The sequence below is a fragment of the Heterocephalus glaber genome, unplaced genomic scaffold (assembly GCF_053883595.1).
Source record: "Heterocephalus glaber isolate CG9 unplaced genomic scaffold, H.glaber_assembly_v1.0 deba00001454, whole genome shotgun sequence".
Lineage (NCBI taxonomy): Eukaryota > Metazoa > Chordata > Mammalia > Rodentia > Bathyergidae > Heterocephalus > Heterocephalus glaber.
The window spans coordinates 12325200-12350713 of NW_028258303.1; the positions used below are offsets into that span (position 1 = coordinate 12325200).

The following is a 25514-nucleotide window of genomic DNA, read 5'->3' on the forward strand; positions in this document are numbered from 1 at the left end:
ATAATTGATAAACACAAGGAAAAGTAAAAATGATCAAATTAGACTTTAGGTTCCCTTAAATAGTGTAAGGACTTTGAGATGTGACTGGAGCTGGCTACTCATGGCGTCTTATTCAAAACAGGCACACAAGTGCTAGGGATTATACAAGGGGGAGAAAAAGAAGACCCTTGGCCCCAAATCAACTTTTTTTAAGGTAATAGTGATTGTACATCCCCACTCCCCCTACACACCTTTTTTTTTTTTTGGTACCGAGGATCGAACTCTGGACCTTGCACTTCAAAGGCAGGAGCAGCACCATTGAGTTAAATCCCTAGCCCCCCATTTTTATGTTTTTTTAAAGACAGGGCCTTGCCAAGTTGCTAAGTTGCCCAGGTTGGGCTTGAGTTTGTGATCCTCTGGCCTCAGCCTCCTAGTGTGCTGGGATTAAGGTATGCACCATCATATCTGGCTCCAAATCAATTTTTATAAAAGTTAACAGCCCAGAATCTCTACTTTCTTCCTCCAAAAATTACATCCAACCTAGAGGTCTAGAAACATTGACTGACTTAATGCAGTAACCCAATTTAGCAATAATACCCTCCTTGTCCATAGCCAGGCTACAAACAGAAGCTCTGGTAGACATATCCAGCTCTTTATGTTCACATAGACTATTGACTCAATCTATACTCTGAACAATTCCCTCTTCCAAAAATAATGGAGGACTTTTCTTGAATCACAAGAAAAGTCAATTAAAAGCATGTTCCAAGGGCCAAAGAGGCTAAATAAATTCAAGTCTGAATACATTATATTAACTGTACAAGATCAAGGGGGAAAGATAAATGCCAAAAGTCAATGGAGTAATTTCATCATAGTTTTTTTTTTTTTTTTTTTTTTCCAGAAAAGGTTTTAATTCCAGTTCTTGAAATCTGGGAGGCAGACACCAGGAACAGCCCTGAGAAAAGCTGGGGAGCTTGGCTGTCACCTTCAGCTCTAGCCAGGGTAGACAGGCCCTCAACGTACATTTCTGATTTAGAGTTCCTGTGCTGTAGGGCCCAGCTCCTGGTTTAGCGGCTGGGGTCCCCATGTCTGAGGTCACCAGGAGGAATGTTGCTTTGGCTTAGAACAAGTTCCGTCTCCTTTGTCACTGACACTGAGGGGTGGGCTGGTTAAGGGATAGACAGTCTTGAGAGGCCAGGTCAGCTCCAGGGCCACAGCTGTTTAGACTGAGAAGTCCAGACCAGTGATGGCTGGAGGGGGTGCCTGTAAGCAGCACCTGAGAGTCTGGAGGGCTGCCCCTGGGGCATGCCAGTGGACCCTTCTACAAGGAAAATGGGTGTGGTGCCTGCTGTTCCAAGAGACTCCTTGGCTGTGAACAGCTGGGCCACAGTCCATCTGCTTTTCTCTCCTGAGGGGACATTGCTGTCCTGACCTTTTTGATAGCCGTCCAGTCTTCCAGGATATGGATCTCCTGCAGCATGTACACGATATAAGGGCCAGAAATGAGAAGTGCCTTCTTCCTCTTGCTCGGTGGCACTAAGTCCCAGGTCCTGGAGCTGCCTCTGGCATGTAGTTTGTCATCCCACCACTCGGAGCTGAAGTCCAGGCTCTGGTGATCCTCCTCCAGCCTCTGGATCCGTTCCTGCTGCTCCCCCTGTCACAGAGCAGCAGCTTCTCATTCTCCAGGAGCTGCCTGGCTCCTTGCAGCACACACTCGCACTTATTCCTAATCACGTCCAGACAGAAGCCTTTGTAGATTCCTGCCACCTGAATGCCAATCTTGAGGCTCCTCTTGCAGTCCCCCAAGAGGCGCCGTGTACCCTGGGGCTCTCTCAGCCCCCACTTCCTCCAGCCGCAAGCGCAGCTGACTCAACCGCTCCCTGGACTTCTTCAGCTGCGAGAACTGCTTTTAAGCCCAGCATTTCATCGTCGCACTCCATGTGACACAGCTCATAGTACTCATCGTCCATCTCTGAGCTCTCCTCTTCTGATTCGGTCTGGGTGCCACTTTGTTCCTTCTCACTCTCCTCTTCCCTGCTCATCTCAGCAGCCGCGTCGCCCTCTGCTTCCATCTCTTCTGTGTGTTTGCTCGGAGGTTGGACGGACATTTGGGCTCTGAGTCCGCTGGAATTGGCTGCCGCCACCAGGGTCCCGCAAACTTCGTGCAGGTCCCTCTTCTCCGAGAGGCTTTCATCATAGTTTTGAATTGTCAACCTAGAATTCGGTAACTGGCTTAAATCATTCACAACTAAAAGAGAAATATTAAAATTCTGCAGGTTCGGTGACGTGACCCTTCCCCATTCTCATGCAAGAACTTGAGAGTCTCGCGTGGAGGCCCGTCCTGCACACGACAGGCCCTGCCCAGTGGACACCGGCACCACTCTCTGCCATGGCACCCACACATATGTGCAGTCATCGGCATGTGCCCTCGGGGACAGGATGGCCCCTGACTGAAAATCCTCACACTAATAGATAATCTTTAGCAAGAAAAAATGTAAACCCAGGAGGAAGATGTGAAAAGATTTTATTATTAAAATACAGGGCTGGGGATGTAGCTGTGTAGAGCACTTGCCTGGCACAGCAAGGCCCTGGGTTTAATCCCAAGTACATGTACACACACACACACACACACACACACACACACACAAAGTGGATGTGGTGGAACAGACCCTGTAATCCCAGTCCTCAGGAGGCTGAGGCAGGAGGATTGTGAGTTTGAGGCCAGACTGGGCTACACAGTAAGTCCTGACTGGGCAATTTAGACCCTGTCTCAAAATTTAAATGAATGAATGAATGAATGAGTGAATGAAAAAGAAAGACTGGGGATATAGCTCACTACAAAGGTCTTGGGTTCAATCTCTAGTACCACAAAAAACAATAAGTACATAAATTTAAAAATTAAAAAGTTCTGCCATCTTCCCAGAAATGTCCTCTAAACATTCTTTGGATTCTCTCAATCTGCTCCTTTATTTTAGGATTGGACTCATGCTCCTTACTTTCTCAATTAAGCCAATTTATGGACTTTTAGTATCCTGAAGAATTTTGGGTGTAATGGATCTGGTAAGGATGGAGTCTAAATTAATCAAAGGAATGCCAATGTGGATCACTGTGGGTGACTTTGATTGAGTCCGGGAAGTACCATTTTTAGTTATGATTTCCTTGTCTCCTTTCCACTATCTTTTATTTCTTCTATCCAACCTAACCAACTACTTCCAAAAAGAAGCAGAGGAAGCTTACAATAAAGCAAGATTTTTTTTTTTTTTTTTTTTTTTTGGTACCAGGGATCGAACTCAGGACCTTGTGCTTTCAAGGCAGGCGCTGGAACCATTGAGCTAAATCCTTGGCCCAAAGCAAGATTTTTTTAAAGTCAGAAAACAAGATTTTTTAAGTCAGGAAAAGAAGAAACCTTTGAGAGGAAAGGAAGCCACTGTTTCAGAGCCTAGGGTATGAGGAATTCTGTCCCTGGACAGTTTACGTCTAGGCTTCTCAGCAACCCAGGCAAAGGGATACACAATGTGATTTTGGGTTGTATTGGCTAAATTATTTCAAGAGAAAGAGACTGCATCTTGGTTTTAAATTCTGGGAGGAATTTATCATGTGCATCTTTTGTAAAAGAAACTTTGGGCAATGCAATGAAAAACATCAACAGTATTTTTAAACTGTTTATGTATTTGTATTAGTATGTTTGCAATATATAATGAATACATTCATTATGGAGAATTGGTACAAATACATAGCACAATTTCTTTTCTTTTCCTTTGTAAAGAACTCAGGATCAAACCCACTGAGCTACATCCCCAGCCTTTTTTATTTTTCATTTTGAGATAGGGTCTCTCACTAAGTCTTGCTAAATTGCCCAAGCTGGGTTCAAACTTGTGATCCTCTTGCCTCAGGCCCCCAGAGTGCTGGGATTACAGGAAGTTGCCACTACACCCAGCTTTGCAGCATTTTTGTAGGTAATAAACATATTTTTCATGTGGCCATTTCTACTATTTCTAACTCATTGGAATTATTTGACAGACAACAGAGCTAATATCTGTGAGGTACATTTCTTCCTGAGAATGTAAGGATCAGGAGCCTAATCCTAAAATAAAGGAGCAGGTTGAGAGAATCCAAAGAATCTTTAGAGGGGCCAGGGATTTAGCTCAGTGGTTTTGGTGCCTGCTGCGCAAGCACAAGGACCCAAGTTTGCTCCCCCGTACCGAAAAAAACCCCAAAAAAACCCCACAAAGAATCTTTAGAGGACATTTCCATGAAAATGGCTGAGCAGTAGCAGCAACAAATCAGCCTCTCCAAAATTCAGAATCCAGACACTGGAAAATAACAACTTAAAGAAGAAAAGAAGGGCGGTGGATCCCTGGGATCCACAAAGGATCCCACAGGAAAATTGGAGCCTACCAAGAAATTGAAGAGACAGAACATAATGCAGAAAAAGGAAGAGACAATCTATACTTTTTCCTGACTCCTGCCTTGTGGCATGAGAAAGGAAGATGGAATCTACACAGACACAGTGAAAGCAAGTGCCTCCAGAGGCCTTCAGAGAGAAACGCACCAGTGGAATGGAGCAGTGCATGCTGTGCACTACAACAGCTAGTAAGTGACTCCAGTCCAGGTGCCTGCCATATCCCCTGGAGTCAGTGTTTGGTAGATGCCATTCTAGAGAGGGGCTAAATGAACCCAGGACTCAGAGAAGCTGAGGGTTGGCTTCATCTCAGGTCTCCCAGTGTTAAACTCCCATAGTGACTGCGTGAGGGACATCCATGGGAGATGTCCAGGGTCAGGGAGCCTTAGTCAGGCTGGCAAGAGACCTCAGAGTGTTATAAGTTAAATGACTCAGGCCACACCCTCATGACCAGAGGCCAGATTCAGGCTGAATTTCACTAGATTTGAAAGTCCCAGAACCGGCACCCCACCCTAATCCTACTGCCAGCTTGCTGGTTGGTGATTATCCAACACGGATCTAGGCTCTGACTGCCTCCTTTGACTACCAGTGAGAGCAGGATATGTACTGAATTGGACACTTCCATAAAACTGTAGATTCTAGAAAATAACCATGGGCTCAAAATCAGAGAAATTTGTGGTTTTGGGTGATTTTTTTTTCTCTTTTTTTTTTTTTGTAAGTGTGAGCATTGTTTTAAATTTGTTTTGTTTTGTTCTTTTTTCTTCTTCTCCTTTCCTTCCTTTCTTCCTGTCTTCTTCTCCTTTCCTTCCTTCCTTCCTGTCTTCTTCACCAGTTTCTTGGGGCATGAGTAATCTTCCTTTGCCCTTCAGCCTTGCTTCTAATCTCTTCTTCTTCCTCTTCTTTTATTTCTCAATTTTTTCCTGTTTTCCCTTTAATCTCTCCCCTTTATTACTTCTCTTATATTTTTCCTCTCTATATAATTTTTCTTTCTTTCTCCTCTTTTTCTTTTTATCTTCTATTTATTGCCACTTTTCTATCCTACCTTTACCCAATTCTATAGACACGTGTATACTCCTAATAAGATCATTTGTACCACTTCTCTGTCCTCCTCATATCATAGAGTTTAAGGTTTCAAGGTTTTCTTTTTGCATCCCCCCATTTCCAAATCCTAAATCTTTAATAGTATAACCATAAAGTTTTGTCAATCTTTTGATAGTTAACTCTGTAAAATTTCTGTTGAATTCTTTTCTACCATTAGCAGCATTATAGCTGTTGCATTTAGTACATATTAGCTTTAAGTCAGTGTTTACATCCTAATTGCCAGTTTCTTCTCTAGGATTAAGGGTGGTTCTTATTCTAAGTTAATATCTAATTTGTCTTGGGCAATACTACTGTAGCTGTTTGTTTGAAATCAACAGGGTCACATAATTGTCATTATTTCTCTGTAACCCAACACTCAGATTGTCTTTGTGACATTAACAATACTAGAGTACACTCTCAGGGAACTTGGTAGCTGGGCTAACTACACTCCATCCTCCACTCCCAAAATAACCAAAGTGATCAAATCTTGAGGCCGTGGCAAAGGATTACAGTTAGCCATGCCCAAGTACATCACTGAAAGGTAACTAAAGAGATCTCTATATTAACAACATAGTCTTTAGATTGTAAATATCCACAAGCCTCAGCACAAAACAAAACAAACAAACAAGAACAATAGGAACATGAAAAGAAAAAGCAATAAAACATCTCTCAAAACTCCCAACTCCCCCAAAGCCAATCCAGGGGACACCAAGGGGCAGAACAGTATAAGCCACATTCCTGAATTACTCAGAAGCATAGCAGAGGAAGTTAGAAAACAGATCAAAGAATTACTCAGTGGGATTAAAGGAGTTATAACTAAACAGATAATGGAAAAAAATCATCAAAATGATGCAGGAACTCTCAGAAGACACTAATAAAAAGCTAGATGAGCTAAACAAAATGATACAAAACATAAATGATGAGTTTACCAAATAATGAGAGTCCATGAAAAAGGTTTCAATCAGAAATTCAGGAGATTAAAAATCATATTGAAAATGATATCTTCACAGACCAACTACTCAAAGATACCTTAAAAATGAGAGAAAAGGGCTGAGGATTTAGCTCAGTGGTTTCACCACCTGCTGTGCAAGCGCAAAGACCCAAGTTTGATCCCCGGTACCAAAAAAAAAAAAGAACAAAAATGAGAGAAGATGAAATGAATCCAACAACTGCTAGATTTTATAAAGGAGACTAATCTAAGACTAAATGGAATAAGTGAAAAATCAGAAGACAACACAAATGGCATAAAAAACCTGTTCACAGAAATAATGGCAGAAAACTTCCCAAATATAGGGAAAGAAACAAACATACAGATAATTGAGGCATATAGAACACCAAACAGCCATGACCAAAAGAGAACCTCTCTGTATCACATTATACTCAAAATTCTACAAGTCTATCACAGGGGTAAAAAATCTTAAAAGCTGTTAGAGAAAGGCAATGAATAATACTCAAAGGTAAACCCATTAGAATCACAGCAGATATCTCTGCAGGAACCTTAAAGGCCAAGAGGGATTGGAATAAAGTGTTTTAAGCCCTACAACTTCCATACCTGACTTTTGTATCCTACAAAACTTTCCTTTAACATTTATGGAGAAATAATGCATTTCCGTGACAGGAAGCTCCTCAAGAAATTCATGATCACCAAACCAGCATTACAAAAAATTCTCAAGGATATCCTAGAAAGAGAAATGAAGCCAACAATGTCAATAAATCAAAAAGAATGAATACACCTGGCAGGATGACCAACTAAGCAAAAGGGGAAAAATGAGGAAATCAGCAACAAGAATAATACAATAACAGGAATAAGTCAATATTCCCAGTAATAACTCTTATGTGAATAGTCTCAATTCCCCAAAGAAATGACATAGTTTGGCAGAAAGACTCAAAGGAGAAAACCCAATAGTATGTAGTATACAAGAAACATATTTAATTTTAAAAGATACAGATTAAAAAATCAGAGGATGGAAAACAATATTACATGCAATGAGAATCTGGAAAAAAAAGCAGCAGTTGCTATCCTAATTTCAGTCAAAGTGTATTTCAAACTAAGACTCATCAGAAGAGACAAAGACGGTCACTACAGATTTGTTAAGGGAACAAATCAACAGAGAGAGTTAACAATTATAAACATATATGCACCAAATACCAGCACACAAAACTTCATGAAACAAACACTAATGCATATGAAAAATCAAAGTAACACCAACACAATCGCAATGGGAGACTCAATATCCCACTCTTACAAATGGACAGATCAACTAGACAAAAAAAAAAAAATCAACAGAGAAATATCAGTGTTGAACCAAACTTTTGAACAATGGACTTAATAGATATCAACAGTATATACCATTTAACAACAACAGAATCCACATTCCTTAAGCAGCACGTGAGACTTTCTCCAAAATAGAACACATACAAGGTCCTGAGTCTGATCCCTGGTACCAAAAAAAAAAAAAACCAACCCAAAATAGGCCACCTATTAGCCCATAAAGCATGCTTAAGTAAATGCAAAAGAATCAAAATTATCCTATGCATATCATCAGACCATAGTGCACTGAAACTAGAAAACAAAGCACACCACAGAAACTAGGCAAACACATGGAAATTAAATAACACCATCTTGAATAATCAATGGGCCACAGATGAAATTGAAGGAGAGAGCCGGGGATTTAGCTCAGTGGTTCCACTGCCTGCCTTGTAAGCGCAAGGTCCCAAGTTCGATCCCCAGTATCAAAAAAAAAAAAAAGAAATTGAAGAAGAAATTAGACAGTTTCTATAATCAAATGATAAATGCCAGTACAACATAACAGAACTTATGGGATGTAATTAAAGCAGTCCTAAGAGGGAAGTTCATAGCACTGAATTCCCACATCAGAAAAATAGAACAAGCTCAAATAAATAACCTAATGATGCACCTCAAGGTCCTAGCAAAGAGTAAGGGATGGTGGTGCACACCTATAATCCCAGGACTTGGGAGGCTTGCTGCAAATTTGAGGCCAGCCTGGGTGACATAGTGAATTCAAGGCCAACTTGAACTCCCCATCTTAAAAAAATAGTCCTAGGGGGACAATGATTTAGCCCAGTGGTTCCAGTGCCTGCCTTGGAAGTTCAAGGTCCCGAGTTCAATTCCTGGTACAAAAAAAAAAAAAAGTACTAGGAAAGCAAGAGCAATCCAAACCCAAAGCTTTACAATACAAAGAATCAATGAATCAATAGGCAAAGAATTGTTTCTTTGGAAGCTTTGAAAGATTAAACAAAATAGACAAACCCTTAGCCAATCTTACCAATGTAAGGGAAAAAAAAGACTCAAATTCACACAATTAGAAATAAAAATGGTTAAATCAAACTCTGTCAAAATCCAGAAGATTCTCAGTAACTACTTTGAGAAACTGTTCTCTAATAAAATGGAAAATTCAGAAGAAATGGATAAATTCCTAGATACATATGAACTACCAAAGCTGAAACAAGAAGATATAAAAATTCTGAATAAGCCAATATCAGTCAATGAAATTGAAGAAGTAATTTTAAAACTACCTAGTAAGAAGAGCCCAGGTCCCGATGGATTTACTGCCAAATTCTTCAAGAACTTTAGAGACGATCTAATGCCAGTATTCCTCAAAGTCGTTAATGAAATAAAAAAGGAAGCAGTATGCTGCGCAAGTGCAAGGACCCGAGTTCAATCCCCAGTACCAAAAAAAAAGGAAGCAGTACTCCCAAAGGCATTCCTGGAAGCCAGCATTACCATGATTCCAAAACCAGAAAAGGACCCAACAACAACAACAACAACAACAAAAATTCAGGCCAATCTCTTTAATAAACATAGATGCAAAAATCCTCAATAAGATACTGGCAAAGAGAATGCAGCAAATCATTAAAAATATCATACATCATGACCAAGTAGGATTCATTCCAGCAATGGAGGGATGGTTCAACATACACAAATCAATAAATGTAATATACCACATAAACAAAAGCAAGGAAAAAAAATCACATGATCATCTCAATAGATGCAGAAAAAGTATTTGACAAAATCCACCATCCACTCATGATAAAAAACCCCAAAGAAAATAGTACTAGGTTTTTATCTTAGTCAGATAAAAACCATCTAAGAGAAACCAATGGACAACATCATATTAAATGGAGAGAAGGTGAAAGCTTTCCCTCTAAAATCTGGAGCAAGACAAAAAAAAAATCAGGAACAAGACAAGGATATCCACTATCACCACTTCTGCTCAATATAGTTCTTGAAATATTAGCTAGAATAATAAGACAAGAGAAAGAAATAAAAGGTATATGGATAGGGAAGGAAGGAGTAAAATTATTATTTGTGGGTGACATGATCCTATACATAGAAGACCCCAAGAACTCCACCAAAAGACTACTAGAACTAATATTCAAATTCAGTAGCATAGCAGGATACAAAGTCAACGCTCAAATATCAAGAGTGTTCCTGTATACTGTACACCAATAACAAACTCACTGAAAGGGAAATTGGGGAAACAATACCCTTCACATTAGCATCAAGAAAAATGAAATATTTAGGAATTAACCTAACCAAGAAAGTGAAAAACTTCTACAATGAAAACTAGTACTCTCAAAAAGGAGACTGACGAGGATATCAGAAAATAGAAAGATACCACTTGTTCTTGGATTGGCAGAAACAACATAGTCAAAATGGCCATACTTCCAAAACTGTTATATAGATTTAATGCAATCCCAACAAAATACCAATAACATTCCTTATAGAACTGGAAAACGCAATCTTAAAATTCATATGAGGGCGGGGGATTTAGCTCAGTGGTTCCGCCACCTGCCTCGCAAGCGGAAGGACCTGAGTTCGATCTCCGATACCAAAAAAGAAAAAAATTCATATGAAACCAAAAGACACTTATAATAGAAAAGCAGTTGTGAGCAACAAGAGCAAGGCAGGAGACATCACAATCTTGGACTTCAAGTTATACTACAAAACTAGAGTGATAAAAACAGCATGGCAGGGCCGGGGATTTAGCTCAGTGGTTTTGCCGCCTGCTGCGCAAGCACAAGGACCGGAGTTCGATGCCCAGTACCAAAATAAATAAATAAATAAATAAATAAAAACAGCATGGTATGGGGGCGGGGGGAAGACTCATGGATCAATGGAACAGAATAGAGGATCCAGGAAAAACTCCAGGCACACTTGACTACATTATCTTTGACAAAAGGGCCAAATCCCTTTGCTGGTGGAAAGACAGCCTTTTTTTTTTTGGTACCGGGGATCGAAAAAGACAGCCTCTTTAACAAATCTGCTGGAAGAACTGGGTATTGACATGCTGAAGGTTGAACCTAGACCCATATCTCTCACCATGCACTAAAATAAAATCAAAATGGATCAAAGATCTAAACATTAGAACAGACACACTTAATCTGCTGGAAGACAAAATTGGTAAAACTCTTGAGGATGTAGGTATAGGCAATGACTTTCCAAACAAAACCCCAGTTGCACAAGAAATAATACCAAGAATCAACAAATGGGGTCATAAGCTTCTGTACAGCAAAGGAAACCACCAACAGAGTGAAGACAATCTACCGAAAGGGAAAAAATTTTTGCCAGCTACTCGTCAGACAAAGGACCAGTATCTAGACTATATAAAGACCTCAAAGAAAATTAGACCACCTAAATTTAAAGACTCAAGTTTAAAAATCGGTATCTGAAATGAATAGACACTTCTCAGATGAAGTGGCCAATACATGAAAAAATGCTCAGTCAGCATCACTGACCATTCAAGAAATATAAATTAAAATAACACTGAGGTTCCATCTCACTCCAGAAAGAATGGCTGTCCTTAAGAAATCAACCAGTAACCAATATTGGTGAGGTTGTGGGGAGAAAGGAACATTTCTTCATTGTTGGTGGGAGTATAAATTGGTACAACCACTACGGAAATGGAGATTCCTCAAAAAACTAGAAATAGAAATTTCATTTGACCCAGTAATTCCCCTTCTAGGTATCTTCACAAAAGAGTTAAAGACATCACATCACAGTAACATATGCATACTTATGTTTATAGGAGCACAATTCATAATAGCTAAATATTGGTAACAGTCTATATGTCCATCAACAGATAAAGGGATAAAGCAAATGTGGTATTTATACCACAATGAAGTACTACTCTGCCATAAAGAAAGATAAACCTGTGTCATTTGTAAAAAAAAACGGATGCACCTTGAGACTATAATGTTGTGATATGACTCAGACACACAAGTTTAAATATTGCAGTGTCTCTTATATGAAAAACTCAACAGATGATAGATATAAAGTATGAAATAAAAGACAGATAACAGGGAAAAAAGAGAATAAAAAGGGTACTGGGCCAGGGATTTAGCTCAGTGGTTCCGCTGCCTGCCTCGCAAGTGCAAGGTCCCGAGTTCGATCCCCGGTACACCCCCACCAAAAAAGGTACTGTAATCCACTGCAGACAATGTATCTAAAAGTGTACCTTGACTTAGTACAATTGTCATATGTGTTTTATATGTTCTTTGGCCTATTAGTCTGCTTTTCAATATATACAGAGTAAGGAGGCATGAGCTGTTAATTATAAAATCCCAGACACCTGTGCAGAACAGCTCCCAAAGCCCTGCATGTGGACTTCTGGCAAGAACTCGATCAGGACTTTGATAGGATGGCCTAGACTTGACATATGTGGGTGATACTAAAAGGACCATGGACCCTGAGCTCTCTGTTGCTGTGTTCTCTCACAGTGGCCCACCTCACACTGTAGGGTATACTTCTTTTCCCACTTTCAGTTGGCCCAAATTTGCTCTGTAGAACCTTTTCCTACCTCTAATAAATGTAAAATCTTGCTACCCTTTGGCTTGTATTGATCAATTCTTTGCTCAGGACAGAAAGAACCTGGACACTACCTCCAGAAGGTGAATCCAGTCGCCAAACCCAGTAACAGTTCCAGGAAATAATGCGTCTCATTTCTCTGAGCACCTACGCTCCACTCTCCAGTGCATCCTAAAATCTCTGCCTAATAAACCCTTCCCCTACCTCTTACATATGCATCCTGAACATCCTTTTTTTTCTGCAACAGGAGTCAGTAAACCCACAAACTTTTTCTACAAAAAGATAGGTCAGCTTATTTCAGCCTCACAGGCCTCTCAGACTCACCCTGGTGACAGCTTTGGTTAATAAATTATATCATTAAATTTTTAAAATTCTTAAAATTTTAAAAAATTTTAAATTATATTATTAAAATTTAAAAAATATTTTTGAAATGCTATAGTACTAAACTCAAATGTATTTCATCTTTAGAGAAAAATGCATTAACAATCTACAACCATGAAATGAAATGAAGAAGATGGATGTAGCTCAGTGGAGCTCCACCTGCCTGGCAAGCATGAGGCCCTGAGTTTAATTTCTGATACCAAAGAGAGAGAGAGAGAGAGAGAGAGAGAGAGATTGATCTTGGCTGGGTGTGGTAGTATGCACCTCTAACCCCAGGAGGACTGAGGTGGGAGAATTGCCTTGAGTACAAGCCCAGCCTGAACTACACAGCAAGACCCTATCTATTAAAAAAAAGAAAGAGAGAGAGAGATCTGGAATCATCCCTCTTTCTCCAAACACATGAGACTTCAGGGGCTTGTAAATACTGCCTGGCCATGATATGCCTCCAAATCACTAATATTTAACTTACATAGTATATAACCCCAACCTTGATTTACAAGATAATAAAAGAATATTTACATATTTATATATTTTCATCCAAGAAGTAAATGCTAAATTTTCTTAATGCACAGTAGTTTAAATGAAAAACAACAATCAATCACACTGATAAATCATTAGACTTACGTTTTTCCATTCCACTCCACAATCTTTGTAAAGTTAAGATAACTGTCTTCTCCAGTTAGGAAAACATAATCTCCATCATTAGTCCCATTTTTCTGAAAATGAATGAATATGATCATTTAAAGTAACTGTGGTGGAGGCCGGGGATTTAGCTCAGTGGTTCCACCGCCTGCCTTGCAAGTGGAAGGACCTGAGCTCAATCCCCGGTTCAAAAATAAAAATTTTTTTAAAAAAGTAACTGTGGTGGTTAATTTTGTCACCTTGTCTAGGCAGGGTACACTATTGTTTGGTCAAACATTAGGAGTTGTTGTGAAGGTATTTGGTAGATGTAATAAATTACTGTAATCAGTTAACTTTAAGTAAAGGAATTTACTCTCAAAGTGTGGGTGGTGAAGCTGGGTGTGGGAGGGCATGGCTGTCATTCCAGCAATGGGAGGCTGAGGCAGGAGGATCCTGAGTTCCAAAACTCTGTCTCAAATAAAAAGGAAAAAAAAGCAGGTGGATGGTCTCATCCAACCAGAACAAAGGTTTAAAAGTAGAAAATAAAGCTTTCTGGAGAAGAAATTCTCCACAAGATTGCAACCTAGAAATTCTGCCTGAGCTATGATTTCTGGAAAATAGTACAAGTACTAGTTCCTTTATGATAAAATAATAGAAGAGAACAATTATTGAGTACAGACAATCCTTGTATAATAACCAAGTTCCATTTCACCAACTAGGTCATTAAATAAATCGGTCACTAAATGAGGAATTGTATATAGTATGTACATTACAATATTCAGAACAAAGAAATGGTCAACGGAAACTCCAACTTCATGACTTTGATTTTATTTGCATAATTCTTACATGTAGAATTGTAGTACATAATGGAACAATATATATATATATATATATAAAACAGAACATAAAACTACAGTACTGTACAGTACAATGAACAAAAATTACAGTACTATAAACCAGGTGTACAGTACAAAAAAGTCATTGAGGCTCTATAAACAAGGTGTACAAGAACTATACAAAAAAAGAAATGGGCCATAAGTCCAAGTGGTGAGTTGTAAATCTAAACACACCTCAGCTGTAAGTCCAAACAATCATTAAACGGGTAGGTCATCAAGTGAGGAAAAACTATATAAAACTCTTAGCACTGGTTCTAAAATTTTGCATGAATTATCTCAGGAAACCCTCCCAACCACATAAGATAGTGTGGTTATGTAGGGAAAGGGGTCTGCAGGCAGGGAGAGAACACGGTAAGGGCCTCATTAGTTTTCTTTTTTTTCTCATTAACTTTATTGGTACATTTTAGGCATAAAATACAGTTACATTCATCATTGGGATCTTGTACCATTACATGAGTCTCTTGGTTCTTATTTTCTTTTCCCCTTCCCTTGCCCTCCCTTCACCCCCTCCACCCTTCCCTATTTGCAAAGACCTTGTTTCCATTTTTTTCCTCTTCTCATATTTTTTCTTTTCCCTTCTTTCCTTTCCCCTACCCCTACCAATTACCCTGTTCTTTTAGACCTTTTCTTCCTGTTACACAATACCAGTTATACATTTTTAAAATTATAATATCAAGACCTAGGAGACATTACCACAGATTTTACAGAATTTAAAAGGATATAGAAAGCATATTTCAAAAATCTGTTTTGAAATAAATTTGACAACTTCTAAGAAGGAACTTGGAAGACAAATTAATGAAACTAACTCTGGAGGAAATATAAAGTTTGAATAGCACCTATTAAAGAAAGTCTATTCCTAGCTTGAAAACCTACCTATATGACAACAGCAGGCTCATATACATTTTAACTGATAAATTATATCAAACAATTAAAGCAGAAAAAAGGAGGAACACTTCTCCCCTCATTTTAGGAAATCAAAATTGTGCTAATCCTAAAACTGGATAAAGATAATAGAAGAAAAAAGTATGAACATAGATAGAAATTTGTTTAACAAAACAAACTATTAGAAGTCAGATCTGGCAGGATGTAGAAAGTGGTTTTGTTATAGGGATGACAGTGTTGGTTTAGCACTGGAAGATCCAACCCCAAAAGTCATCATTTTAACAGAGGAAAGGAAAAAGCCATATGATCCTGTCACTAGTTGGAGAAAAACTATTGGACTAAATTCTACAGCTGTTCATGGTAAAAGCTATCAGGAGACTAGAAGTAGAACAGAAACTTCTCAACAGATTAAAGACATGTACTCCATACTTCCAGCGAGAATGCCTTATATGAATGGAGAAGATACAATGCTTTCTCCTTAAGGTGGGAAACAAGGGCAGATATGCTTACTCTTTATCTGTCCATTAAACTTTGAAACCTAGGCCCCACCAAACTAGTCTGGCAATAAAATGACACAACTAGGATAGGATTGGCACGGCAGAAGCAAAATCTTTATATGTAGATGAAATGATCATCTACAGAGAAAATACTAAGAAATCTCTAGGAGCCCCTAGAACTTGTATTTGAATTTAGCAGGATTAGAAAACACAAGGTATATATAAAAATTCAGGTCTGTGTATACTTGCTATAAATGAAGAATTGGATATTGAAATTTAAAAGTTATGTAGGAGTACAAAGGACCTAGAAAAGTTAAAACAAAAACAAAAACAAAAACAGTGTTGGAAGACGTTTAGTACCTAATTTTAAGACTTCTTCTAAAGCTACAGTAATCAAGGCAGTGTTGGTGTAAGGAAAGACATATAGATCATTGGAATAAAACAGAGAATCTAGAAATAGAACTACACATATATGGTCCACTGAGTTTTGAAAGATTATGTAACATTAGCATTTTATAGAATATAAACTCAATTCAAGAGCCGAGGAAGAGATAGTGTTTTCAGCAAACAGCACTAGAACACCTGGTATCCATATATAAAAAATTAACCTCAACCCTTTTTTTCCATACATGAAAATAACTTGAAGGGATCTATGAACCTAAATAAGAAAGCCTAAAAGTATGAAACTTTAAGAAGAAATTATAAGGGAAAATATTTATGAATTCAGGGTAGGCAAGAACTGCCTAGGATACAAAAAACATGATGTATAAAAGAAGAAAATTGATAAATGAGATTCCATCAAAATTTAGAACTTTAAATGACATCATTAAAATGAGAAGTAGTCCTTAAACAGACCATATTTACAATACATATAACCTATGACCAGAATATATAAAGAACTCTTACAGCTCATTAATAGACAACCCAATTAAAATGTAGACATAAGAAAATGATAAATAGCCAGTATAGCACAGGAAATGGTGTGCAACTCTAGAATCAGAAAAATGCTAATCAGTACAATAATAAGATTGAATTATACACTCATTAGGGAGATGAAGTTAAAAGTTTTAAAAGCCTTGTCATGACTTTTTCTTTTTGTTGGATTCTCCCCCTTTGCGTTTAATTTGTGATGCCCAATGGATTCATTCTGCTGGGTTTCCTGGGGTTGTGATCCTCATTGTCTTTTCCTAGGGTATTGTCTAAAATTTTTTGGCGTGCTGGTTTGATATTCATGAAGTTTCTGAGGTGCTCTTTATCATGAAAGTATCTTATTTCTCCATCAATTTTGAAAGATAGTTTTGCAGGGTACATCAATTTGGGTTGGAGGCTGTTTTCCTTTAGGGCTTCAAATACATCACTCCAAGCTCTTCTTGCCTTGAGGGTTTGCATTGAGAAGTCTGCTGTGATTCTGATGGGCTTTCCTTTGTATGTGATTTGTTTCTTTTCTCTCACTGCTTGTAGAATTTTGTTCTTCTGTTGGATTTCTGGAATCCTAACTATTATATGCCTATGTGTAGATATTTTTTGATTAAAGCTAGCTGGAGTCCTATGTGCCTCACTTATCTATATGTCAAGTTCTTTTCCCTTCCTTGGGAAGTTTTCTGCCATCACTTCTGTGAAGAGTGTTTTTATGTCATCTGCACTCTCTCCTGTTTCTTCATTGACTCCAATCAGTCTTATGCTATTCTTCTTTGCATCGTCTAGCAGCTGCTGGATTGATTTCTCGTGTTCCCTTACAATTTTAAAGCAATTTTTCTTTTCCTCCTCACTAATTGCAATCTTATCTTCTATATGTGAAATTCTATCCTCACATTGGTTCATTCTGCTGTGCAGACTTTCCATGGAGTTTTTAATCTCTTGGAAATCTGTTTGTATCTGTTTTATGGATTCCATTTGTTTCCTATGCTGTGATTCCATCATGTTCCTCAGATCCTGTATTTTTTTATCTGTGTCCTCTCTAGATTTATTAATCATGTCTTGCACCATGAGCAAAATCTTTGCTGTTATCTGAGTAATTATTTCTGATTTCATTTTTCCCAGATCCTCTTTTGTTGCCAGTTCAGAGAGTACAGGTGGTTGAGTAACAGATTGTTCCATCTGGTTTCCCTTTGGGGTTGCTGTAGGTGATCTGGAACTCTGTTTTTTGAGGATTGTTTATGTTTTCTCATTTTCACGGGAGGGGGGGTGCTTCTGGGGCCCACACAGCTCACCTTCTCTGCCCTAGGAGTTTGGGATGGTGGTGGGGGAGCTTCCTTTTGGGTGCTGGGACCGGCTCACCTTTTCTGCCCTAGGAGCCTGGGATTGCAGCGGGGAAGCTTCCTTCCGGGTGCTGGGACCAGCTGAGCTTCTCTGCCCTAGGAGCCTGGGATGGAGGCGGAGAGCTTCCTTCCGGGTGCTGGGACTGGCTGAACTTCTCTGCCCCTCATTAGTTTTCTGGCTAACCCTGACTAGCAGAAGTTAAAACCTTAGTAGAGAAATTCCCCTGGGCATAGTTTCAAGGACAAAGGTAGAGAAAAAGAAAACCAGATATGGAAATGCACCAAGATAGCATAGGTGGCACTGGAACCTACCAGAATCATGGAAAGAATTAAGTTTGTTTTCACTCTAGGGTCACTATATTACTACAACAGATACCCACACATCCCCTTACTAACTCTAAGCTAACCATGAATTAGGCACCTCCTAGCCAACCAGCAGCCCACCATGGAATCAAGACCTTGTCAAGGACAAATAGACAGAAAATGGTTACACAATGACCACCGAAAGAAATAATGTAAATAGAGGGCCCAGTTTAATTCAAGGACAACCCCAGAAGGCCAATCAGGTTTAAATCCAGGTAGGGGAAAGGGACTCTGGCCCCTATCAGAGAGGCCAGGGACAAAGTTTCTGGTGCCCCTGCTCTGGTCCTTATTGGGGTAGCTTATCTATCTTCTCCCCTCACCCCTTTCCAATAAAGTCTTTTCCTTTCTAAACTTTATATTCTTAATTCACTATTGGCACTGAATTTTTGATTCCTGAGCTGCCTGGAGAGTGGAGCAGTGTTGTCCATCCCCTAGACATGACAGTTATTAAGTCTGGTGAGTTCAATGATGTCAAAACAAACAAAAAAAAAAAACAGCCAGAGATGTAGCTCAGCAGCACAGCGCCTGCCTGGCAAGCACAAGGTTCTGAGTTCTATCCCTGGCACACACACACACACAAAAAAGTAAGCTATAGAGTGAAAATTATCTGAGAAATACTGAGATATTAGAAAGGTGGGCTGAACTGGAGGACAGAGTGGGCATTGAGGGAAACCTGGACTCTGGGGGTAGACTCCCCTGAACTTATTTCTAGAAGGAAGGTCCAGTCACAGCTTCATAAGAAACCTGTGGCTCCCCAAGGCCCTGAACCTCATGTTCCTACCGGCTAGGATTTTCTAGGAGACATAGGGCAGGACTGTTGGTGAGACTCCACACTTAGGACCATGTACTCTCCAGAGGTAATGTTTCAAACTTCCTACTCATTTTTGTTTGAACAGCTTCTAAGTTTTGTACCCTTGAAAGCAAAGAATGATAGTTCCTGTACCACAGAGGAACTGAAATGCTAAGGGATGGAGTGTTCAGAGCAAGATCCTTGGCCAGGCAGATCCTAAAAATGACTATATTTCCCCCCAAATATAAAGACCCAATCCAAAAATGGGCATCCGAAATGAACACACATTTCTCACACAAAGAAGTAAAAGCAGCAAATAAACATATGAAAAAATGTTCAACATCACTGGTCATTTGAGATGCAAATGAAAACAACGCTGAGATTCCACCTCGCCCCAGTAAGAATGGCTGCTATCAAGAAATCAGCCAATAACAAATGCTGGCAGTGTTGTGGGGTGAAAGGAACCCTTTCTCCACTGTTGGTGGGAGTGCAGACTGGTGTAACCACTGTGGTGATCAATATGGAGACACCTCAAACAACTAGGATTAGAGGTCCCATTTGACCCAACTATTCCTCTCCTGGGTATCTTCCCAAAAGAATTAAAAGAATCATACCACAGTGATATATGTGCACCCATGTTTATAGTAGCACAGTTTGCAATAGCTAAAGCTTGGAAACAGCCCAATTGCCCATCAACTGGAAACTGGATAAAGAAAATGTGGTTTTTTAATAAAATGGAGTACTACTCAGCTATAAATAATGAGAAACTAGAGACATTGATAGCTAAGTGGATGCACATTGAGGCCATACTCTTAAGTGAAATAAATAGGACAAACGTGTAAATACCGAATAGTTTCTCTGGTGTGAAAAACTAAAAGTGTAAATAAGAATCAAAATGTATAATTGATAATTGAAATAGGGAGAAAAGGTCTAAAGGAATAGGGGAAGTGGGAGGGGTAGGGGAAAGGAAAGAAGGGAAAAGAAAAAATATGAGAAAAGGAAAAAATGGAAACAAAGTCTCTGTAAATAGGGAAGGGTGGAGGGGGTGAAGGGAGGGCAGGGCAATGGGGAAAAAATAAGAACCAAGATACATCATGTAAAGGTACCAGATCTCAACGATGAATGTAACTGTATTGTAAACCTAAAAAGTACCAATAAACTTAATGAAAAAAATGACTGCATGTTGAATTTTTATTTATTTGTGTTTGTGGTACTGGGAATCTAACCCAGGGCTTTCACACTGAGTGGCATTCTTAGCACTTTAAAATTTTTTTTTTTGGTACCGGGATTGAACTCGAGCCCTTGCGCTTGCGAGGCAGGTGGCAGAACCACAGAGCTAAATCCCTGGCCCCTTAATTTTTTTTTTTTTTTTTTTTTTTTTAAGACAAGTTCTCACTGAGTCACTAAGTTGCTCAGGGTTGGCTCAAACTTGTGATCCTCCTGCCTCAGCCTCCCAAGTGCTGGGATTATGGATATACATCATTACACCCAAGCTAATAACTATAAATTCAAAGATGAGCAAACTTCTCACAGTCTCAGAGGCCACCCTTAACCTAACACTTTCTTCCTGGAGTTAATTTTGTCTATTACCAACTTACCAACTTCTCAATTACTGATCCATTTTACTCAGTTTTCCTCCCCTTTCGAGGAACAACCCCCCCCCCCATGGTTTTTGAGATAGGGTCTCATTAAGTAGTTCAGGCTGGCCTTGAACTCGTGGGGATCCTGCTGCCTCAGCCTCCCAAGAGCTAGGATTACAGGTGTGCACCACCACCCCTGTTTCCTTCCCTCCCCAACCTTTCTTCTTTTTCACACAGTCTGCAAGACATCTATCTAGCACACCAGACTGTGGGCGTCTCCTATCAAAAACCACAGTGGAGGTGAAGTCTGGCCAGGATGCCCCTTCCTTACTCACTTCATAGAACAGGCCGAAATAGGGGGAGACGTCCGGTTTGAACGCGTGGACCAGCGACAAGAGCTCGTCTTTGTAGCCCCAGAGCAGCTCATGCACAGTGTGGGTGATGAAGAGCGTCTGCTTGTAGACCTTGAGCACAGCCTCGATGATGTCCCGGAGGAAGGGGTTCCGCGTCCACTCCATGGCAGTCTAGGGGCACAGACAAAGGGTCGGTCCCTGCACAGCACCCGCCTCCTCCCGCCACCCCTCCACAGGGACGGAAACATGGAGTAAATCACGCGGAGCAAGCGACAGAAAAATCAGCCAGCCAGCTCCTCTCTGGCTGCAAACGGGAGAGATCGAGACTCTTGGGTCATTGTCCTTTCTCTGTCACATTTTGTAAGAAAGAGCTTCACTTTCCCATCTGCAGGGCAAGTTACACCAACACAGACGGGAAAGCTCTTTTGACGAGGTTGGCATCTGCGGCCACGAGGTGGCGCCATTCCCCTCGGCTGGGCCGGAGGTTGGGGCCTGGTTTTCCGCTCCAGCGCCCTGGAAAGGCCTAGGATCTCTGTCCCTGAGTCACCTTCTGCCACCATGGTGCTAGGAGCTGGGGTGGGGGCCTCGAAAGAGGTGAGGGAAGACAAGAACGGTATTATAAGGTGCAATCTCCAGTGGGGGGAGTCAGAGTGGGATCTAATGAAGAGCCCAAGCTCTGCTATTTGAAAAGGAAGCCAGAAGTCAATTCATATATTTTGAGAATTTAAAATGCAACCCCTGTTTCCTCGAAAATAAGACCTAACTGGAAAACAATCAGCCTTGAAAGCTAGAGCTCAAAACTGCCAGCCCCCATCAGCCTGTCCTTCCCTTACCTGCCTCAGGGAGGAGCCAGGGGAGCGCGAGAACAGTGAGGGCAGGTCCGCAGGGACAGGTGGATGGGGGCTGGCATTTGGGACCTCTCCTTTTCAAGGCTCATTATTTTCCAGTTAGGTCTTATCAGGGAAACACGGCAGGTAGCAGTCTGAACTAAGAAGTGATATGCAAAAGCTACGGCTACAATTTCTAAGACAAAGGGGCAAAAACATGTTTTAAATTACAAACTACAAAAGAAACCCTATTTATTAGCACAAGTGCTAATCCTCAAAACACAAGAAATTGTACAAATGGAAAACTGTATTTATTGTCATTGAGAAAGACGTTGATAGATCTCAGAAAAAACTAAGATAAAACTTAAAGAAAGGAGAGAAAAACATGTCTTTTCCTTTTTATGTAGTATATTTTTAACATAATAGCTCCTTAATGTAACACCATTAATTGCATTGCCTTTTTTATTTTCTTCTAAACTCCACAAATAATATAAAATTATATTAAAATGATATTAGAATTCCTACTTACCAATGCAGGAATATTTAATGTTCTAATTAAATCAACTTTAGGGTCTCCAACAGATTGATTTCGTTCAAAAACATATGCCTTGTTGCTAACAGCAGATATTGTTGTTCCATTGTCTCCAAATTGAATATTTGCCTTGTTTCTTAGTTCCCTAAAAGAAAAAAAAAATTTACTTGAAAATAAAATAAGATGTTTCCTTTTTTTCAGTATCAAAGTTACCTCTTTCAACACAACATTTCCAATATAGTCATTATTCAGAGAGACTTCGGATACCAGGCCCTTAAGATCTGGAGGTGAGAGCTAAAACGTGGGAAGGAAAGGCGGCCCAGCGTGTTCTTGGGAAACTGTTGTTTTCCTTCTTTTCCCCAAGCTGGGGTTGCACAGAAGTTAGGGGCACCTTGACCAGGGAATCCAAGGCAGTGAACTCTCTCCTGGGTTATGGTTTGGCCCTGAAATATTTTCAAAGTTTTCAGTTTAGTTCATAGATGCAGTTCAAATTTCAGCGTGTTTACCAGTGTCTTTTTATTTCTAACTTGAGTTCAGTTGAAAATTTATTTGAAGCATTGAGGCCCAAGGCTTAGCAAGATAGAAGAGTCCACTCCATTTTCTGATACACAGTTCATTTGGTTCCAGGTAGTTTCTCTAAAGGAGGTACTAGAAATCTCTTAGAAAGGGCTTGGTACAGCACAGTAGGGTAACTGTGGTTGACACCAATAATTCAATATTTCAAAAGAGCTAGCAGAAAGGGTTTTCAATGTTCCCAACTCAAACAAATGATAAATGACAATTTGTAAATGCCTGATCTGATCATTATATCTGATCATTATGTATTACATACATATATTAAAACATCACACTGTACCCCATAAACATGCATAATTATCATATCAATTAACAATAAAGATATATATTTTTAAAAAGTACTTGGTATCAGGGCATGGTGGAGGGTGAATGTTGTGTGAGATACTCACATAAAATATAAGAGGGACCTTGAACATAAAATATAAAAGGGACCAAAACAGTTAATCAAGATAAATATTATTTTATACAATATTTAAATCAAAATTAGGGCCAGACTGGGGATTTAGCTCAGTGGTTCTACTGCCTGCCTCGAAAGTACAAGGTCCTGAGTTCGATCCCTAGTATGCCCCCCCTAAAAAAATTATGACCAAATATTCAGAATGAAAAAATATGAACATACTAAGTAAAAATGGGTCCTGATATTTTGTTCGTCAAATGCTTCAAGCTAGTCCTGCCTAGTAGTTAATAGGTGCTCAATAAATCCTTCTGACTATCCCTTCTTTCCCTGATTACCTTATCCTCTTCCTGTACATCAAGGGCTTGGCTGACATGGTGGCCCCTGTCACAGTGACTGTTGAAACCTGAATTGTGACTAATTGGAATTGAGATGTATTTTAAGTCTAAAATACAGACCAGATTTCAAAAACAGTACCAAAAAAAGTTATCTCCTTATATTTTAATATTGATTACATGCTCAAATGATGTTATTTTAGGTATAATTAGTAAAATACAATATATTGTTAAATTTCACTGGTTTCTTTTTAAAATGCGGTATTGGAAAATCTTAAGTCACATATGTGGTTCACGTCTTGTTTTGTTTGGATAGAGCTCACCTAAGAGTTTAGCACTCAAATACTCATTAGGAAGGTACCAGACAGCGGCTGCCCACCAGCCTGCCCCTCTCCAGGCTGCTCCTGACTACAGCAGGGCCCCTGCCCCCCACCCTGCTGTGCCCTTTGTCTGTATGTCTTTAGTGCTCAGTTATAAACTCCTAGGAGACATAATTTTGATTATGAAGGAATTATCCTGTAGTGCCAGACAGATTGCAAGTAAGCAAAAGGCAGAAACTGGCATATTATACTGCTTTACACTTCTCAAATTCTTTCTAGATTTTACAAAAAAAATAGGTGAGAAAATAACAAATGTATAAATACAGATGCACAGGAATAGGTGAATCTTAAAGTCTCCTATGGCACAAAGCACCAAGCTATGCACTATAATCACATATACCTGATGCTTGCTCCTATGGCTCCTATGGCTTAATCCACATTATTTCTTTTAGTCCATACAGCAAGTTTGCAATACAGATAGAGCAAGTACCAGTGCCCTGCTGTCAAACAGGGACACAGGGGCCAGGGATTTAGCTCAGTGGTTCTGCAGCCTGCCTCGAAAGCACAAGGTCTTGAGTTTGATCCCTGGTACCAAAGGAAAAAAAAAAAAAAAAAGATGGGGACACAGGGCACACGACAGAGGTGCATGCAGGCCATCTCACCAGCACGTGGGTCTCTTCCCTTGGGATCAGCCTCTCCTGAAAGGTGTCCAGCAAAAGCCTCTAACAGAAGCCACATCTAAGTCACTATGAGCAAGAAAACCATCCTATGTCCTTCCAGCTCATGAGGAACACATGAGAACTCTGACAGAGGTCACATGTCCCAAGGTGGGCAGCATTTGCAGTGGACCTTGGCTGTGGACTTCCGCACCCTTTTCCTCTGGTGATGGTGCTGATCTCCTTTCCCCTGGGTACAACCAACTCCTCTGGCCTCTGAGTCCTGACCACAAAAGTCTCAACACAAACCCAGGAAAGCTGGGTTCCCTACATGGTGCACTCCTGTGGGACTGATGCCAAAATCATGAGACCAAGCTCCTTAGAGCCCTGCCATCTCTTCCAAGCAGCTCCCTTTGACTCTGCTCATGTCCTTTAGCGCCTTCAGATTCCCTCTCACATAAACCAGCCAGAAGTAACTTCTCTTGCTCGTCAACAGACACCCCTCATCTAGCAATCATAACTCAGTCCTTCTAGAGATAAGAATATGGAGATTAGGGACCAATTAGGAAGTGTTGGGACCACATTAGAATTGTGATCACCTGACTTTAGGTCCAGAATAGGCTCAGAACTCCAGAGGTCAACTTTGCCAAGTTCGCTGGCTAACGTGAAAAATGAGTGACCTTGCCAGATGTGGTAGTGCACACCTGTAATCCTAGTACTTGGGAGGCTGAGGCAGCAGGTGAGAGTTCAACATCAGCCTAAGCCACATAGTGAGATCCTGTCTCAAAACAAACAAACAAACATCAGTGACCTTGATAAGGCTTTTTTGTTTTCTTCACCCAAGCCCTTATAAACCTACAACCTGAATAATCCCAAACCTGGAGCCTGCTTCATTTATATTTATATTTATATGTACTAACTCTGGAGGTAACTTTTAAATAAAATGTTTTCTTTATTGCTTACCCT

The 25514-nt window shown here is 39.9% G+C and overlaps 1 protein-coding gene and 1 pseudogene across 3 annotated transcripts in view; both read right to left on the reverse strand.

Annotated features, from left to right (window-relative positions):
- Positions 1–25514, reverse strand: part of Scarb2 (scavenger receptor class B member 2) — an 86160-nt gene that overhangs the window by 20120 nt on the left and 40526 nt on the right. For both annotated transcript variants that reach the window (XM_004848034.3, XM_087215845.1), the window contains exons 3-5: positions 22265–22412; positions 20891–21079; positions 13293–13384 (exon numbers count right to left, since the gene is read on the reverse strand). In XM_004848034.3, coding sequence (XP_004848091.2) covers positions 13293–13384; positions 20891–21079; positions 22265–22412 — 429 coding nt within the window. The remainder of the gene's footprint in view (positions 1–13292; positions 13385–20890; positions 21080–22264; positions 22413–25514) is intronic.
- Positions 5–13279, reverse strand: LOC147827138 (breast cancer metastasis-suppressor 1 pseudogene; annotated as a pseudogene). Its single transcript, XR_015452883.1, has one exon. The product of XR_015452883.1 is annotated as a breast cancer metastasis-suppressor 1 pseudogene (transcript).